At 32.7% G+C, this 20,866-nt stretch overlaps 1 protein-coding gene across 1 annotated transcript; it reads right to left on the bottom strand.

Annotated features, from left to right (window-relative positions):
• Positions 1 to 265: 265 nt before the first annotated feature.
• LOC127709381 (uncharacterized) lies at positions 266 to 20,828 on the bottom strand. The gene is made up of 10 exons (XM_052214887.1): positions 20,792 to 20,828; positions 20,613 to 20,696; positions 18,050 to 18,746; positions 14,684 to 14,873; positions 13,005 to 13,034; positions 12,528 to 12,598; positions 8,908 to 8,981; positions 5,526 to 5,628; positions 3,709 to 3,739; positions 266 to 1,462 (listed from the first exon to the last, which is right to left on the bottom strand). Exons 2-10 carry the CDS (start codon positions 20,644 to 20,646, stop codon positions 1,301 to 1,303), a joined length of 1,392 nt encoding a protein of 463 aa, XP_052070847.1. The 5' UTR covers positions 20,647 to 20,696; positions 20,792 to 20,828; the 3' UTR covers positions 266 to 1,300.
• Positions 20,829 to 20,866: the final 38 nt, after the last annotated feature.

The raw sequence follows: 20,866 nt of genomic DNA, 5'->3' as shown, positions 1-20,866 counted from the left end.
GTACCAAGAGGAACCATCTTGAAAATAAAAATGATTTGTTGTGTTTTCATTCGTGAGTGAGTTGGTTGAAGTGGTTTGCCGTTTTGTCCATATTTTTAGTCATTGGTGGAATTGTGTTTTGTATATAAGACAGTAATACTGATTATTTATAAAAAGGTTCAAAAAAGGAGCAGATGTATAAAATGACTGTAAATAACTTTAAAAGCCTTTGTACATCATATGCTAAATAATGTTGTTCTCTTTCAAATCAGTAGTAATAATAGACTTCAAATACTCTGCTGTTTACTGAAAGCAATATAACATCTTCTATAAATGTGACATGAAAAACATTTAAAATGTTTGACTTTTGTGATCATCAATGCATTAGATTTTCTGTTTAAACACATAAACAATGATTGTATTTGATGATTTTCTATCAAACAGCAATTCATTGCAATACAAAATTCTCCTTAACTGAGGGAAGCTAGTGATAATTATTAAATGATATGGCAGTTCACTGCAATACAAAATTCTCCTTAACTGAGGGAAGCTTGTGATAACTATTAAATGATATGGCAGTTCACTGTAATACAAAATTCTCCTACACTGTTGGAAGCTTGTAACATCTTTTAAATGATCTGCTGCTTACTAATAACATTATAACATCTTCTCCAAATAAGATATGAAGAAATTTAACTTGATTTGACTTTTGTGATCATCAGTGCATTAGATTTTATGTTGAAACACATAAACAATGATTGTATTTGATGATTATAAATTTAACAACATTTCACTGCAATGCTAAATTTTGTTTGTGTAAACTAGACTATCTCTTCTACTACGTGTTATGTTTTCTTTGCATTCTAAAGCGATATTCATCTTCATATAATATTCAACTTTTTTTGTCTTTTTGACATATATTCCTTAACTTTTCACCCTCTTTAGTTTCTTGTGGAAGGTACTTGTATTTGCTATTGTACAAGTAACCTTATTCGTGTTGTCCTTGAAGTATGTCTTATTGAACAGGTGGTAAACTAACAAGTGTTCTACAGCTTCTTCATCTGAATAATCTTTCATAATTGCTTTTTCTTATTTAATGTCTGGTCTCTACCTTTTAATCTTTTTCTACGTTAACTTTCTACATAACTGTGTTGAACATAAAGATATGTCCCCTTTCCATATATCTTCCAGAATACCTCATTTACTTCAGTGTTTCGTCACTTCTTGTTACAAACACTAATTTATTCACCACACAAAACATCTTATCATTTTACTGGGACAACACTCTAGCACTAACAATTCACACAATCAGTCATGTGACTCATGTGTCAGGAGGTACTGTACGATGTTTGAAATATTTGCGACTACTATCTATTCCTGCTTCAGCCTCTATGATCCTCAGTTCTTCCAGACAAAGTGTGTGTTTCCTATGTATTTCATTCATTATATCTACATGTTGTTTCAAAAACTCCTTGACACCAAACTGTAATTTACATAAAATGTATCAGGAGAAAAGTTTGAGATAATTTGTAGTGTTGCAACATAATGAAAACAACACTTAATAGATTTACCTTCATCAGTTACCCTTAAAGCTGAATATTTGAAAGCCAAGGATGTATAAGTGCAATATAACATTTTGTAGAATTAATCCTACGTTGAAGTACTTATAAAAACTTATTTCAGACAGAACAAGTGGACACAGATGATGCCCCCGCTTGCATATCATATAGTTATAAAGGGACATAACTGAAGAGCGGTAAAAGTGACGCTACCCAAATTTGAAATTGATCGGAGTTTTGTGTTAATAAGCATTGTGTGTAAGTCTCATAACATTTGGTTGAGGCTAACTTAAGTAGAGAACAGAAACTAAAAATTCAGCAATTTTTCTATTTGTAAACACGCATAACTCTAGAACGGTTGTGTATAAGTTTTATAACATTTGGTTGAAACAAACTAATGTTAGAGAACAGAAACGAAAATTCAGCAATTTTTATGTTTATAAAGGGACATAACTCAAGAATGGTAAAAGTGTCGCCACCAAATTTCGTACTTAATCTGTATAAAGTAGTAATAAGCATTGTGTATAAGTTTCATAACATTTGGTTGAGGCAAACTAAAGTTAGAAAATGGAAACAAAAAATTTTTACTTGATCTTAGTTTTGTGGTAATGAATATTGTGAATAGGTTTCGTAATGTTTGGTTTGGGCAAAGTTAAGTTACAGAATGGAAACTAAAAATTTTGCAATCTTCCGATTTATAAAGGGGCATAACTCAATCATGGTTAAAGTGACACTACCCAAATTCAACTTGATCTGTGTTTTATCAGTGGAAGTCAAAATTAAACATTGCATTGTTTAAAGCATTAATTGTAGTTGATTCAACTATAATCATGAACAAAGGAAGATAACTCCAATTTTAAGAATTACATGAAATTCAAACTTGATCTGTGTTTTGTGGTAATAAGCATTGTGTATAAGTTTCATATCATTTGGTTGAGACAAACTTAAGTTAGAGAACGGAAACTAAACATTTTGCTATTTTTCCATTTAAAAAGGGGCATAACTCTAGAACGGTTAGAGTGACACCACCAAACTTCAAACTTGATCTGTGTTTTGTGGTAATAAGCATTGTGTATAAGTTTAATAACATTTGGTTGAGGCAAACGTAAGTTAGAAAACGGAAACTAAACATTTTGCAATTTTTCCATTTATAAAGGGGCATACCTCTAGAACGGTTAAAGTGATGCCACCAAAATTCAAACTTGATCTGTGTTTTGTGGTAATAAGCATTGTGTATAAGTTTCATAACATTTGGTTGAGGCAAACTCAAGTTAGAGAACGGAAATCAATTTTGGGATGTACGTTCGTACGTACAGATGGACAAGGGTAAAAACTTAATGCCTCCTCCGCTACAGAGGGGGCATAAAAAAGTGGGTTAAATACTGTTAATTCAGAAATTATTGTGTGTATTTATCATTCCAATTTTTTTAAGAATGGACAAAAACGTGCGATTAATTATTGCAATTTCAGGATAATCTTCATACAGATATATGAATCGGATATCAGAATACGAGTTCTTATTATTGCAATACTCTACCAGTAGCATTATTCGCATTAATATAAACCTCGCAATAATTTTTGAATTTACAGTAAGTAGAACATTGAACAATTTATATTTAACTTTTCAAAAAGGAAAAACATGCTATCAGAAAATATGTGTTTTTATTCATATTAAATTATTCAAACTGAATAATAATTTTAGTCCACTTTCAACTTACAATTTCTGTTAAAATATCCTAATATAGTATTTCTACTATATGTACAACTTTTTCATTTATGTGTATTATGATCATGCATACTTGAGGCTCCATAGACAATGATAGATGTATAGAAATATAATACAACTTTAGACTAAGTGCAGTCTGCTGTCAAGTCAAAATTTAAAGTAAAAACAGGGATAGGGTGAAGTTACAATAACAAAAACTGTTCAGTTTTGCTGGTAATATTGCTTAACTATGTACAGGAACTACATTAACATTTCTGATGATATTATAACTTGTTTTTAAAAATTCAAAACAATAAATTCTAAATTTTTAGAAATATATTTTCTGATTGTTTGATATTTAAATATAATTTTGATTAAAACTGGATATAAATGCAACAAACTTCACAATATTAATATTACACATTGGACTAAAACTGTTTGTTCTAATATATAAAATGAACTCACTGTGTCAGGATCTTTAGGCGAGTGAAGTAATCTGAAATGTAAATAATATATGAATAATATAATATATGAATTTAGAAACAAGTCAAATGTTCTAGGTTATAACTACAGATTTAAAAGGATACCCATCATTTCTGTAAACAAACTTGCTTTAGTTACCTGCAACATAGTAGAATTAGAATGATCACTGTCGTCAACTCTTCACTTCTTATTGAAATTAGCTAATCATATGCATCCAGAATTGCCTATGTCCTTAATCATAACATTTATAAATATGAAGTGAAGAGAAATATTTAATTGAGAAATGGTAAATAATGACACACTTCCATTTATACTTAAAAGTTCTCACATAAAATCAGTAGAAGTCAGTTGGAACAAGAGTGTACACGCTGAAATGTCTCACCTGTTTTACTGACCATTGATTTTATGTTGAAAGTCTTAAAGATAAAGGTTTTACTACAAGTATCACATAAATTTAACATTCTTAAAGATCCATGACAATGAGGTCAGATAAAAACTGTTACACAGACATGTACACCTTACAATTATTCCATACACCAAACATAGCTGACCAATTGCTTATTGTAATCGAAAAACAGACCAAAACACAAAAAACTTAATGTTAACCAATGAACCACAGAAATGAGGTCAAGGTCAGATGATACTGGCTAGACAGACATGTACACCTTACAATCATTCCATACACCAATTATAGTTGACCTATTGCTTACAGTACTTGAAAAACGGACCAAAACACAAAAAATTAACAATGACCAATAAACCATGAAAATGAGGTCAAGGTCAGATGACATCGGCTAGACAGACATGTACACCTAACAATCATTCCATAAACCAAATATAGTTGATCTATTGCTTATAGTACTTGAAAAACAGACCAAAACACAAAAATTAACATTGACCAATGAACCATGAAAATGAGGTCAAGGTCAGATGACACCAGCTAGACAGAAATGTACACCTTACAATCATTCCATACACCAAATATAGTTCACCTATTGCTTACAGTACTTGAAAAACAGACCAAAACACAAAAAATTAACAATGACCAATTAACCATGAAAATGAGGTCAAGGTCAGATGACATCGGCTAGACAGACATGTACACCTAACAATCATTCTATAAACCAAATATAGTTGATCTATTGCTTATAGTACTTGAAAAACAACCAAAACACACAAAATTAACAATGACCAATGAACCATGAAAATGAGGTCAAGGTCAGATGAAACCTGCCAGTCTGACATGTACCCCTTACAATCATTCCATACAACACATATAGTTGACCTGCAGCTTGTAGTATCTGAGAAACAGACCTAATCACGTAAATTTAACCTTGATCACTGATCCATGAATTGAGGTCAAGGTCAGGTTAACCCTATATGACGGACATGAAGACGATGCAAGGAACCCATATACCAAATATAGTTATCCTATTACTCATAATAAGTGAGAAAATCACATGACAAAAAAACTAATTTTTTTTCAAGCAGTCACTGAACCATGAAAATGAGGTCAAGGACAATGGGCATATGACAGACGGAAACTTTGTTACATAAGATATCTGCATACAAAGTATGAAGCATGCAGGTCAACTACCTTCTGAAATTTTAAAGCTTTATACAAATAGTTTATGCCGCCACAACTGCCGGATAGTAATACCTAAATATGTCTCTCATACTGCAACTTTTGTCGCAGGCGAGACAAAAATCATGTACCCTCTGTTTCTCTTCAATGAAGAGCAGTAGTGACATGTAGATTATAATTAATGAATAATTCAATAACATGATACTGTACTCACCTCTCTGGGACCATTTTCATTGTGTCCTTGTACATTTGTCTGAATCTGTCTATCTCCCCCTGGAATTTCACCATTCCACAATCTGAATCTAAATTTCCTAACCCTGAAATGATATCATAAACTTGTTTTTAACAGAAAAAAAACATAAACCTCAAAAGAGGGACGAAAGATACCAGAGGGACAGTCAAACTCATAGATCGAAAACAAACTGACAACGCCATGGCCAAAAATAAAAAGACAAACAGACAAATAATAGTACAAATGACACAACATAGAAAACTAAAGACTAAGCAACACGAACCCCACCAAAAACTGGGGGTGATCTCAGGTGCTCCAGAAGGGTAAGCAGATCCTGCTCCACATGTGGCACCGTCGTGTTGCTTATGTTATTACAAATCCGGTAAATAGTCTAATTCGGTAAGTCTCATTCGTGAAAAGGGCAGGGTATTATAGTTACGACATAAGGAACATATCCAATATCATCTGTGAAACGTTTATTCCATAACGGTCAACCAACTCGTGATGGCGTCCGTAAAATTTACGAAGGGATGATTTCAACTTCACCATTTGGAACTCTTGGCTTAATAGCTTCCTTGTGAGCAGCAATCCTCTATCAAGGAAATCATGATAGGAAACACAAGCCCGGGAATATCGTATCAATTAGGAGATATATACTCCGTATGCAGGCGCTGCTGGAATGTTGCTACATAGAAATGGAAAGTTCACAATTGGGAAGCTGAAATCATCTCTTTTGTCGTAAAGTTTTGTTTTCAACCGACCCTCATTGTCAATTTCTAGATGTAAGTCAAGATATGAGGCAGACTTAACTGTATCTGTAGTATCCTTTATCTCTAGTTCGATGGGATAGATTTGTTCAACATAGTCACCAAATTTTGTATTATTTAGTGAGAGAACATCATCTATATAGCGGAACGTAGGATATTGCTAACTTCTTATCTTTCTTCCTAAGAAGTTCCTAAGAAGTTCCTGTATGAAGTCAGCCTCATAATAATAAAGAAACAAGTCGGCAAGAAGAGGGGCACAATTGGTTCCCATTGGAATTCTGACAGTCTGTTGAAAAACACATCCTCCAAGCATAACAAATATGTTGTCAATCAAGAAATCAAGCATCTTGATAATGTCAGTTTCAGAGAATTTTTTGTTTGAATCAGAGTGATTCTTTACAAAGTAGGATTTATCCCTCCCAAGACAAGATACTTGTATCTACGTTCGCCATTCTTTTTAATGAAACAAAGTAATACCAACTCTTTCAATTTGTCTTTTAGTTTGGAATGGGGAATACTTGTGTAAAGTGTAGAAAAGTCAAATGTTTTAATACTATTGCAAGATGAGAGAGTCTTATATTGTATGTACTCTAAAAGATCTTTGGAATTTTTCAGTATCCACATCTGATTCACGCCACCTCTAGAATAGGCATTTTCACAATAACTTTGGAGCCCGGCTTTGATTGCTGATAAAATAGATGTTAATAATTTAGAAAGAGGTTTCGTGGAGCACTTGGAAGACCCAGCAATATACCGTTGTTTGTAAGGACACTTATGTAGTTTAGGTATCCAATACAGTGATGGAAGATCCAGTTCTTTATCTTTGGTTGAAATTCCAAAGGAACATAGAACAGACCTATGATTATCCAGGATTTCCTCTTTGGTAAGTGTCATGAGGGTATATGTTGAGTTTCCAAGTGAATTGTCAATGCCTAATTCATTTATCAAGCAGTTTATGTAATGATATTTACACACAAAAACGATATTGTTTAGGGCTTTATCTGCGGGGACAACAACATATTTGTCATGGAGGTAGGACAAGTGTTTTGCAACATTTGGGTCTTTAAAAATTGATGTAGCGTGGGTATTGATATGCCCATTTAGTTTCTTAATTTCGGATTTGTATCAACGACCTCACAGCCTTAATCCATTCCGAAAGGGTATCTACATCTTCTTTCTCTTGTTTAGCCCATTGCCTGGCATAATCCTCGACTGAATCCATCAGTATTTTGAAGTTGTATTTCCAATTGATGGATTTAGGCTCACAAATTTCGCAGGGAAGTGTTATTGACAATGTTGAGGTCTCCGGTAATAACATGGCCAGCCGGATTATATGTGAATTGGGAACTAGCACAGGTGCAATCAGGAGGTTTAGACTTGGTCGTCAATGTTGAGATCCTGCAAAATATGTTTGTAATTGAAAATTTTAGTTGCAATTGGTTTGGTATAGGTATAAGAAATTATTGGTACAGACTGATCTTTAAAATAAGGAGGTATTTTCAACTGAACTAATTTATGATGAAGGATATTGCCTAAGTTGACGCCATCGAGACCTTTGTTGGCAAAGGAAAGTTTAAGAAAAGATCTTTTCTCGTTTTCATCTTTTCCAATGCGAACTGGTTTGAAAAGTCTGTGACTTGCAATATCCGAAATGATAGCTGTAAGTTTGTATTGGTTTGAATTAGGGTTTGTAACAGTGGTTTCCAAACATAAATTGAACAGAGAATGAAGTTTTGAAAGGGGTAATGAATACAGTTTCGTGCGAATGTGATGAATACCTAACGGCTTTTGTATAAATGGCAGCAAGTCATTAATAGAGACATCATGCAAAGTAGGTGATGTATAATGACGATGACCATGACTGCATCTACGTCGAGGAGTAGAGTTGAAAATATTCATCTCATTCACCGAGCTACAGGAAGGACTAGATAGAATACTTATACCATCAATTTTGTCATTGCAACCATATATGGTGTCGCAGTTCCCAATTGTCGAATCCAGTAGTCCTCTTTTTGTCTACGGAGAGGCGTTGCAAATTGAGGATTGTTAGTCTTGTGGTATATTTTTTCGATTATACGAACTGTCATAGAAACGATGGAATGATCAGGCTGATTAAAATGCTGGTACAGAATGTCGTTTGCTCAAATTTCACTATTTCACAATTAGAAACTAATTCTAAAATGTGCATGTACATGTAGAACAGTTCAACTTATAAACTTGTAAAAAGATTGTATACACTTGAAATTACATGTAAATTTTTTAAACTCATAAAGGACCTTGAATTCATTGAACCAACCATAGAGCAAAAATTTTGTAACGATCCAATAAAAAAGCTTGATATACTTTTCAAACTTTGACTAACTAATTGTCTGGAACAATTTTTCTAAAATCGACAAATTCGAAAAGAAGCTTGTCTTCATTGAACTAACATTGTGCCTTCTCAATTTTCAAATTTTTCCAGATCATTTTTTGGAAAATTCAAGTACCAGTACTTTAAAGTTGTGAATTTTGTACTAAAATTTATGTTTAAGCTCTTTCAAATTTCAAGGATTTCAAATGAACTCTGCAAAATACACCTGCAAACTGTACATGCTAACCTTGCATTAAATTTTCTAATTCTATGATTTCTTCTCTAATGTCACCAACATTTCTGTATCTTGTATGATAGTTTCTGTAATAAAAATTAAACATATATTGCTACAGACACTAACAATTTCTTTATTTATATATAAAGTCACTGGTTATATTGCATAGAACTGAACTTTCTAAACAACAGCAATATTTGCCTATAGGGGTAAATTCAGTAAATAAATATACGTCATCAGGGACCGCCCATTTGGGGGAGAGCTTTCTGTACAAAACTGAAGTCCTGTGCTCTTCTGATTGGTAGATAATGTTTGTAATAAATATTTTTTGATAGATGGATCAAAACTAGAGTTAAAAAAAATTAAAAAATGAATGCTGAATGTACTAAATTTTTTTACTACAGGATTGAAAAGTAATGGGGGTCAGTAAAGGAATTAAGTGCGAATCTACAGTGTTTGTAAACAAGGCCATGTGAATGCCCAAAAATGCCGCATGACCCTATGTTTTTATTGTTGAAAAAAGATAGGGCTACATTTGTACTTTCATGAATGATATATGAAAGCTTCCAATTTCTAAAGGTAAATCAGGTATAAATTTAATTCAAGACGTAGATTAGCATTAAAGTCAATGGGAGATTTTTTACTGAATTTACCCCTATAGGCATCAATTGACTCAAAATAGGAAAATTATCTTTTCAATTCAAATGAAATAATACCACACATATTTCATCAATCACAGTTAATAAAAAAAAATTCTAAAGTTGATTTGAGAAAAAAGAAATTTGGATATCAATCACATAATATATTTATCAAAATAATATAAACATGATTGGTTATCAGAAATAATAAAGACACAAAGAGTTTTATAAGTTGTATAACCATAACATAACTGAACTAGCAACAATATTAGAACAAGTCTGTATGAAATGGATGCCTTTAACACCCATCACCAACAACACTATTAGAACAAGTCTGTCTGAAATGGATGCCTTTAACACCCATCACCAACAACACTATTAGAACAAGTCTGTCTGAAATGGATGCCTTTAAAACCCATCACCAACAACACTATTAGAACAAGTCTGTCTGAAATGGATGCCTTTAACGAATATCACCAACAACACTATTAGAACAAGTCTGTCTGAAATGGATGCCTTTAACACACATCACCAACAACACTATTAGAACAAGTATGTCTGAAATGGATGCCTTTAACACACATCACCAACAACACTATTAGAACAAGTCTGTCTGAAATGGATGCCTTTAACACCCATCACCAACAACACTATTAGAACAAGTCTGTCTGAAATGGATGCCTTTAACACATATCACCAACAACACTATTAGAACAAGTCTGTCTGAAATGGATGCCTTTAACACCTATCACCAACAACACTATTAGAACAAGTCTGTCTGAAATGGATGCCTTTAACACACATCACCAACAACACTATTAGAACAAGTCTGTCTGAAATGGTGGCCTTTAACACATATCACCAACAACACTATTATAACAAGTCTGTCTGAAATGGTTGCCTTTAACACATATCACCAACAACACTATTAGAACAAGTCTGTCTGAAATGGATGCCTTTAACACACATCACCAACAACACTATTAGAACAAGTCTGTCTGATTTGGATGCCTTTAACACACATCACCAACAACACTATTAGAACAAATCTGTCTGAAATGGATGCCTTTAACATCCATCACCAACAACACTATTAGAACAAGTCTGTCTGAAATGGATGCCTTTAACACACATCACCAACAACACTATTAGAACAGAGTCTATCTGAAATGGATGCCTTTAACACACATCACCAACAACACTATTAGAACAAGTCTGTCTGAAATGGATGCCTTTAACACACATCACCAACAACACTATTAGAACAGAGTCTATCTGAAATGGATGCCTTTAACACACATCACCAACAACACTTTTAGAACAAGTCTGTCTGAAATGGATGCCTTTAACACCCATCACCAAGAACACTATTAGAACAAGTCTGTCTGAAATGGTGGCCTTTAACACACATCACCAACAACACTATTAGAACAAATCTGTCTGAAATGGATGCCTTTAACACACATCACCAACAACACTATTAGAACAAGTCTGTCTGAAATGGATGCCTTTAACACACATCACCAACAACAATATTAGAACAAGTCTGTCTGAAATGGATGCCTTTAACACACATCACCAACAACACTATTAGAACAAGTCTGTCTGAAATGGATGCCTTTAACACACATCACCAACAACACTATTAGAACAAGTCTGTCTGAAATGGATGCCTTAAACACCCATCACCAACAACACTATTAGAACAAGTCTGTCTGAAATGGATGCCTTTAACACACATCACCAACAACACTATTAGAACAAGTCTGTCTGAAATGGATGCCTTTAACACCCACCACCAACAACACTATTAGAACAAGTCTGTCTGAAATGGATGCCTTTAACACATATCACCAATGAAAGAACTGTTCTGTTAATTTGTACAACATTTCTAAAATAGTTGTTATCATTTTTTAATTAGAATTAATAAATATTTATAACTGAAAATAAATCAGTTTAACAGAAATTTTGATTATTCTCATTGTTTCATAACCTGGAATGGTTTTACCATGGATTTACTTTTCATGATAGTTTCTTATTTTCAAACACAAACTGTTTATTGTAATGGAAATATTTCTAGTTCTCTAGCTTGTTACAAAATCATAAAAGTTATCTGTGTCACTCTGGCAAAATCAAATTTCGTAAATCACATATAACATAGTACAATTTTAATTTCATATCTATGTTGACATTAAGTCTTGATTTAAAAACAAAATACAAAGTGGCCTAAGCAATTGTGCAACCTCTGCCTCTGTCTGTTTGTGGAATTTATGAATACTTGTTGCAAAAAGAAGCCAGAGAAAGACAAAAGTGTATTATTCTTCAATTTAAGAAAGTTCACAATGTCTTTCTAGCAATAATAAAACATTTTATACTGCCACACTGATGGATGGAATGGTGGCTGTTTAACTTCCAGTGGCAAATAAAATGCATTACTGCCACACTGCTTTCTGACCAGATAACTTATAAACACTACTCACTTCTTTTTGTTTCTTCTTTTGATATTAGAATAAATGATGAATTCATAAAATATATATAAATAGTGACATTACAAAAAGTGTATTTATTGTATGTACAGAAATGAAAATTATACATAAACTAGATATATATAATATTATTGGTAGAACAAGGAATGTCATTTAGAGGTTTGACACTCAGTGCGAAAATCAGATAAGATGACATGTTAACTTGATGTATATTTGTGCATATTTGCTTTTGCATATTAAGGAATTACATTTGTGCATACATAAAGTCATACTTTTAAAAAAATTAATAAATTTAATTCTAAGCAACTGATAAATTTATTTGAACTTTAGAACAACAGGGAATATATTGGAAGCTGTTTTATCTTTCCTTTTTTCTTAAAAAAACAAAAAGAAGCTTAAGACACAACTTCAATTTTTCTTTCTTTTTTCATTCTTACATATATGTTTCGTAATATATGCCTGTTTCTACCTTTGTTGCATAGAAAACAATATATAAATATAGACTTACTGATGATCAGTTCTTTGAGATGACCCTGGTCGACTGTGATTACACACCCAATCTTCAACATGCTTCTTATCCTGTATTGAAAATTTTGAATAAATCATAATATATATACTTATAGAAATGTGCATAAATGATAAATTTGGAAATTATTAAGAAACATAGGTTTCAACACCCTGAGGTAAGTTGGGATATAGACGAATATGGCTTTTCTTTTTAGATTTTCATGCACTAAAACATCCTTGGCTTTCAATTTTTTGGGTTTGAGCTTTCCTGATGAAGGTAAATTTAGAAAAGCACTTCGGATGCATCAAATTTATAATGTATTATTTTCATTTACACAATGTGAACAATTAAAACTTTGTATTCAATATTTCATTTATTCAATATTTTGTGTTTTACTCTTACCAAAATTTTCCTGTTTGTCACAAATCATAACCTTAATAAACACAATTCATTTTAATTGAGTATGACAATACTTACAAAAGCTGGATGATGATATTTCTTTGTTGCCTGAAAGTATGTTGATATGTTTAAGACATTTTACACAAGCCTTTAACTACTAGTATAAGTTTGAAAATTCACAAAGAAAACTACAAAGTAGGCTTTAAGAATAATTTTGTTGTTGTTCTGTGGTTTGTATATGTTGTGTTGACTATTATATTATTTGTTTATGCGTTTCTCTGTTATGAATGTTGTTGCGTGTGTTTGTGCTGTATTTCTGTCACGTAGTGTTTTAGCGATATTTTTTAACATTGTCATAAAGTGGGAGGTTTGGCATGCCATGAAACCAGGTTCAACCCACCATTTTTTCTTACAATGTCCTGTACCAAGTCAGGAATATGGCAGTTGTTATCAAATAGTTCATTTCTATGTGTGTTGGCATTCGTTTTTGTTGCACTTCAGAGTTCCTGTTGTTCCTTTGTTTTTCTCTTATAGTTGATGTGTTTCCCTCGATTTTGGTTTGTAACCCAATTTGTTTTCTCTAAATTGATTTATGACTTTTGAACACCGGTATACTACTGTTGCCTTTATCTATATACTGGATTAAAGATGCAAGCATTCTTTCATATTGCATTATTCAGTTTTGTTAACTTGACTCTGTGTCTTTTGTGATATGTTTATTAGTTCAAATATCTGCGGATGCTTCGTTCACAAGAATTCCATAAATGAGATTTAAGATACATGTAGTATTTTAATATATGTTAAATTAGTTTTACAAACAGGGAATACACACATATTTAACTGCAATCACAGTAGATTGCCGCTTTTTAAAATCTACCCAAAACCGTAAATGTATATAAAGAGGTCAAAAGCCAGGCAAAAGGGATACATTGTATTATCAAATATCTACCTAAGATTATTTGGCTCAGAGTTCAGCAAAAGGCGATTTACTGATTATCTGTGTTCTGTTTTTCTAAATATTGATAAATATCAGCTGTGAGTCAGATTGTAACCCTATTTGACAACTGAATGGTCAGAATGAGCTTTACATAGTATTGAGTGACTTATATCTATATGTAGAATTGGTCATTTCGTTTGTGCTTCCCTTTGACATTTTTTATGCTTGGTTGTCTTACCAGAAGTAAATTAGATGCAACAGTAGTTACAGTAGGAACTTCATGACCTGTTGGGTTGACAGGGTAAGCCTTTCTCATTGTGACATTGCTTATAAGTTCTCTAATGTGAGATAAGTTTTGCTCTTTAAAAAGGTCATAGACGTGATACAAGAATTACAGAGCTGCTGAAATATTACCAGGTAAGTATCAATAATCTCCCTTAGGTTAAATTTGGTTGAGAATTACATGTATTGATTGATTGGTGTTTAACGCCACTTTCAGCACTATTGTGTTATTTCGTGGCTGTCAGTTTTAATTAGTGGAGGAAGCCGGAGTGCCTGGAGAGAACCACCATACATGTAGCAGGGCTCACACTACTTCAAAATCATAGGGAGAAGTGACTTCTCTTTTTGAATCTGGTAGGGAGAAGTGGTGAGATTTGAAAGAGAAGTGCTAGTTCGCTTGTGAAACAAATATCTATCAAATAACTCCCTACGTTTTTTTGTTTGAGATTATAAATTGTCTTCCTTTGTTTATATAGCTGAGGGTAGACACACTCTAATTCTCTACAGTTGAAACAAAAAAAGTGATAGAAAGACTTACTATTTGCTGTGGACCTGGTAGTTTTGTTGTATATGGTAGATCATCTTGAACACTATGTGGTGGAGGTACCTCTGGCAAGTCTTTATAATTGTCCATGGATGGTAGAAATATTATACAGTCATTGATGCCTGGTATACTCTTATCCTCTGTTAACCAAGGTCTTAATGGTTCTAATGTTGATGGCAAAGGTCTAAAAGTCAATCATATTGTTGCAGTATTAAACAAATTCTAGTACAAATGTTTAGCCGACCTAGCAAAAACACAAAGTCAGAATAAATAATTTTAAAATTCTACATGTGCAGTATAAATGAATGAACTATTGTAATGAATTTAATCTTCATGAAGTAGCAGTGCATAATGCAAATCCAATAAGCATTTCAATTATGAAATCATGTGAGATTTCTATGTGAATGTTTAATAATGAATATTGAATAGTTATTTGAAAAATTATCTTAAAATTAAACATAATTTAGCTATGAGTATTACACATTTTCATTTTCCCTTTTATAAATTTCTCCTTTCAGCACTACCTGTATACTATTTTTTCAAGAACACTGAATACAAACTTAGCAAGGGATAATATATACTTGTGGTTATCTTCAACTAAATATTTTTATTTTAAATAGATATTTCTCACCATTTCCAATAAAATCTGCAAAAGCTGTCACATAATTTCACTGTTACTGATAAGTATTTTATACAAACACTAACAACCTAACCTGACCAACACGTACACATATATATTATTACTTTCATAAAGCCAAGTCAATATGATCTCCTTACACTTGTATTATATTTACATTTTCTATATTTATGCTACTGGCATCAAAATTTTTAATAGTTAAAACACAATTAGGCATATTTCTGTAAATAGAATAACTGATTTTCACCCTCTGTTGCTAGAAATACATTTTCATATAAGCTGCATACCATTGATAATTGTTTGTTTTGTTAACTGACATGATCATTTTATCGATATGAGTGTGTGTTTGATAATGAGAGTAAATTTTGCTGTTTATGACTCACTTGAGTATTGAACGTTCTGATATCTTTGTCTAGAGTCAGATACATGTATTTCCATTTAAATCAAAATTGTTGATCCATCTCTCAATTTAATATAACTAAAACAATTGGCAACCATGTAACAGTATTAAATGTACTTTCATATAATTTGTTCTCCAAAAGATATTTTCATCAAATGATACGTGAAGTGTAAACAATTGTATTCCCAGATTAGCTGAAAATCAGTCATTTTATTCAGTTACCGGAACAGTTTAGTAAAGCAATGAAGCCAATCGAGATGTTATAACACAGAATGACCTGTACATTGACTGCAAGTTCTCTATATAGATGAAAATCAGAAATATTCATATATCATATATATGTAATTCAATGACTGCAAACAAATAATCCTGGCAAAATTTATCATTCATAATTGATTGATAGTAACAACAATTTATTCCTGACAGCAAAAAACAACTTTATTTTAACCATATATATATTTTCAATTTTTTCTTCTGTTTAAACTTTATTTAATCCATTCATATTTCAATGTTTCTCATGCCAATTTATTATGCCCCACCTACGATAGTAGAGGGGCATTATGTTTTTAGGTCTGTCCGTCCGTTCGTCCGTCTGTCTGTCCTGCTTGAGGTTAAAATTTTTGGTCAAGGCAGTTTTTGATGATTTGATTTGATTTTTTGTGTTTTAACACCACTTTTAAGCACTTTTGGGCTATTTCGTGGCGGCCAGTTTTTATTGGTGAAGGAAGCCGGAGTGCCCAGAGAAAACCACGACCTTCGATAGGAAAACTGACAATCCTAGTCAATTAAGAATGGAGTCGAGTGCATCCACACGAGCAGGGTTCGAACTCACAAACTCAGTGTTGACTGGCTAGTGATTACAGTAGTAACTACTTAGACCACTCGGCCATACTATTAGCATATATGACTTTCAAAATTCGTAAGGGTTCCGCGGAACCTAGTGTCTCGCCTACTTTTGCTGTTAGTCGCAGGCTCAACAAAAATGGGGAAATAATTATTAAATATTTTCCTCTAGATACTATCTTTTGATTGTAAGAAGCTTCTGTTCAAGTTTGGTAAGAATCAAGGATGGTTTATGAATCTAATAAATGTTTTAAAAACTTAACTGCAGACTGTATGTAATGTTAACTGGAAGAAAAACTAAGTCCATTTATAAGTAATATACAGAAAAACAGGAAATTTTTTTTTACTTTTTTTAACAAAATTTCCTTCTAGATACTAGCTTTTGATCATAAACAAGCTTCTGTCCAAGTTTGGTACAAATCCAGGATAGTTAAGAAAGTTATTAAAATTTTGAAAACTTTAACCACAGAGTGAATGTAATGTTAACTGGCAGAAAAACTAAGTCCATTTATGAGTAAAATACGGATAAACAGGATTTTTTTTTTAACATAATTTACTTTCGAATACTATCTTATGATCAGAAACAAGCTTCTGTCCAAGTATGGTACAAATCCAGGATAGTTTAAGAAAGTGATTAAAATTTGAAAAACTTTAACCACAGAGTGAATGTTATGTTAACTGGCAGAAAAGATAAGTCCATTTATGAGTAAAATACGGATAAACAGGATTTTTTTTTTACAAAATTTACTTCTGGATACTATAATCTTATGATCAATAACAAGCTTCTGTCCAAGGTTGGAACAAATCCAGGATAGTTTAAGAAAGTTATTAAAATTTTGAAAACTTTAACCACAGAGTGAATGTAATGTTAACTGGCAGAAAAACTAAGTCGATTTATGAGTAAAATACAGATAAAGTTGATAAACAGGATTTTTATTTTACAAAATTTACTTCTGGATACAATCTTTTGATCACAAACAAGCTTCTGTCCAAGTTTGGTAGAAATCCAGGATAGTTTAAGAAAGTTATAAAAATTTCAAAAACTTTATCCACAGAGTGAATATTTGAGGACGCCGACGACGACAAGGGAATGTAGGATCGCTATGTCTTGCCTTTGCGACAGGCTCGACAAAAATGAATTACTAAAATAAAATTTGCTATTTTAAGTTTATTATTTTTACTTTTATTTTACCAAGGCACAGTTTTTTTTCAAATGTTACCTATCTAAAGAAACTTCAAGTACCAAATATGTATTATTTAATACAGACCAATATGTATGACAGTAAAACTTGATGACAATCACACAATGAAAATAGCTGATACCTTACAAGGGTTTGTGACATTATGTTGATTTCTATCTTTAACAATGAATTCTTTAACATTCAGTCTGTTCATCTGTTATTTAAGAGATCACTAGTACTGCAGTACAATTTTGAGCTGAACAGCTATTATCTGATAATTTTAACAAATTCATACAAACCTTTCTTGTTTTATAAAAACTTTTGGTTTCCTAAGGTCATATTTTATATCTTGTGGTTGTCCATCATTGTCTGTCCCAAAAATAACCTGATGAGAATTTAGACCATGTACCATTGGTTTTATTGATGGACCAGCTGTGATTGAGACCGGAGCCTCTGAGGCCTGGTTAAGGGCCAGTGGAGGAACTCTATTGTCAGCCAAACCAGGGAGGAAAGGTTTTGTATCATCTGACACATATTTTTCTTTAGAATTCAATAAGTAATGATAAGTAGGAAATGGTGCATTGTCTCCAATGTCAACTACTGGTACCTCTTTACCACCAACTGGTACTAGTTCCATGCATGTGTTTTTTGATGAACCATGAACTGACTCCACTGATACATTGTCATGTGCAAGCTTTGTTCTTGGTGGCTTTGATGATAAACTCTCTAATCTGGCTTTTGCACTGAAAGGTCTTCTACGTGGGACACTTTTCACTTGCTTTACCGTAGTTTTACTTGCATCCAAATTATATTTAGTGTCTACACAAATATTTTCTACTTGAGATCTTTTTCGAAGATCAGCTGACCATGCTTGTCTTTGACTTGAGTTGATTTGCTTTTCTTCATACAACTTATTTGTAAATGTTGATGGGAAAAGGTTACTTCTGTTATGGAACTTTGGTATCATATGATTTGGTTTTGGAGGCAACCCAGTCACTGTAATTCAAAGACAAAGTAAACAGGTTTCTTCATTATTCTATTACATGTAGTTTTATACGTACATTTTACTTCAAACAGCTCTCATCATATCTTATACCAAACATATAGAAGTATTATATTCTTGTTTCATGCCAAAACAGGAAAAAATAAAATATGTTGACTGGACAACATGTATAATGTATACACAAGTACAAGCAGTTTTATTCTATTTGGCTGTACATGTATTAATTACCTTAATTGGTAATAAAATATGTTCTTGTTCTTGTATTATTCCTTGGAATGAAAATTTATGTGAGAAGGTATAAAAAATATTGAAGAAAAATACAGAATATCAGGCGATTAAATTATAAGAATTATAAGTAGGTACATGTTTATACATTGTATCTGAAACAAGAAAAGCATCCACAAACAAATTGGAAGAATAGAAAACAAATGCTTGCTTATAAGATCCATTAATATTGTTGAACTAATTTATATCATGTATATGATAGTCATTTAGCAGCTTTCAACTGAACGAAATGATTCTGTCTTTTTTTTAAATTTGATGCAAGATCTATTCACAACTTGTTTTTTTAGACTTGATGACTATATGTTGAGCTCTAGATATCGTTTGTCTATTGTTGATGACTATATTATACATTGTGTATGTTGAGCTCTAGATATCGTTTGTCTATTGTTGATGACTATACATTGTGTATGTTGAGCTCTTGATATCGTTTGTCTATTGTTGATGACTATATTATATATTGTGTATGTTGAGCTCTAGATATCGTTTGTCTATTGTAAATGACTATATCATGTATATGTTGAACTCTAGATGTCTTTTGTCTATTATTACAATGTATTGATGACTATGTGTTGAGCTCTAGAACTTAGATGTCTTCTGTCTATTGTTGATGATTATGTGTTGAGCTCTTGAATTTATATGCCTTCTGTCTATTGTTGATGACTATGTTGAGCTCTAGATGTGGAAAATGTTACTTATCACTGCCAACAGTATGTGCCTTTATTCTACAGTAGGTTTCATAAATATACAGTCAGGAACCTGTTGTTCAGTGGTTGTCGTTTGTTGGTGTGGTTCATAAGTGTTTCTCGTTTCTCGTTTTTTATATAGATTAGACCATTGGTTTTCCTGTTTGAATTGTTTTACACTAGTCATTTTGGGGCCCTTTATAGCTTGCTGTTTGGTGTGAGCCAAGGCTCCATGTTGAGGGCCGTACTTTGACCTATAATTGTTTTCTTTTACACATTGTGACTTGGATGGATAGTTGTCTCATTGGCACTCACACCACATCTTCTTATTCATATTGATATTGTACAGGTTTTGCTCAAGTCAGGAAAAGTGGAGTATTCCACTTTTCCTGACTTGGGCCCAACCTGTTGTAGAAAGAACATAGGCGGATCCAGGGGGGCCCGGGCCCCCCCTTTTGTGGGAAAAATTTGGTTGATTATATAGGGAATCACTGAAGCATGACTGGAGACCCCCCCTTAGGTCAGTCAGCGGGCCCCCCTTATGAAAAGTTCTGGATCCGCCACTGAAGAAATCCTACCATATAGTTGTCTTTTGGTGGTCATGCAGGGAAAACATGTCTTAAGACATTGTGATGTGAGGTTATTTGCTTTGTGACATCAAACTTTTCGGGAAAAAGCACCAGTTGGAAGATCATGTTGTATTGGAACATATAAAAGTGGCAAAATATGAAGACAGTACATGAAAAAGCAAACACTTACACAAAATTCACAGTCAGCTTGATATATCTAGGCAAAACACAGAACAAAACACAAATTTTCTGAAGTTTAACATCATACAGTTGAAGTCTGCTCAAACTTACCTAAGCAAAGGATAAGTTTAAATATACATACCTGAAGTGACATCGATAGTCTTTACAGTAGCCATGTTGTTTACATATTTTCCATGGTTCCGGAAGTCGTTTTTAATGGAAATGTCTGAAAAAAAGATATTATACGTAAAAATTTCCTTGTATGTGACAAAATAAAATTGTGTGAAGAACTTTATATTTTGATACCGAAAACGGACTAACTTGTTCCTGCAGGTGCGACAGTTTCGAACAAAATATGACTTCTAGGTCTTAACTGTGCTTGACATTAATTCATTT

The sequence above is a fragment of the Mytilus californianus genome, unplaced genomic scaffold (assembly GCF_021869535.1).
Source record: "Mytilus californianus isolate M0D057914Y unplaced genomic scaffold, xbMytCali1.0.p SCAF_7, whole genome shotgun sequence".
Lineage (NCBI taxonomy): Eukaryota > Metazoa > Mollusca > Bivalvia > Mytilida > Mytilidae > Mytilus > Mytilus californianus.
The sequence above is the reverse complement of the archived record's forward strand: the minus strand, read 5'-3'. Positions and strand labels throughout refer to the sequence as shown.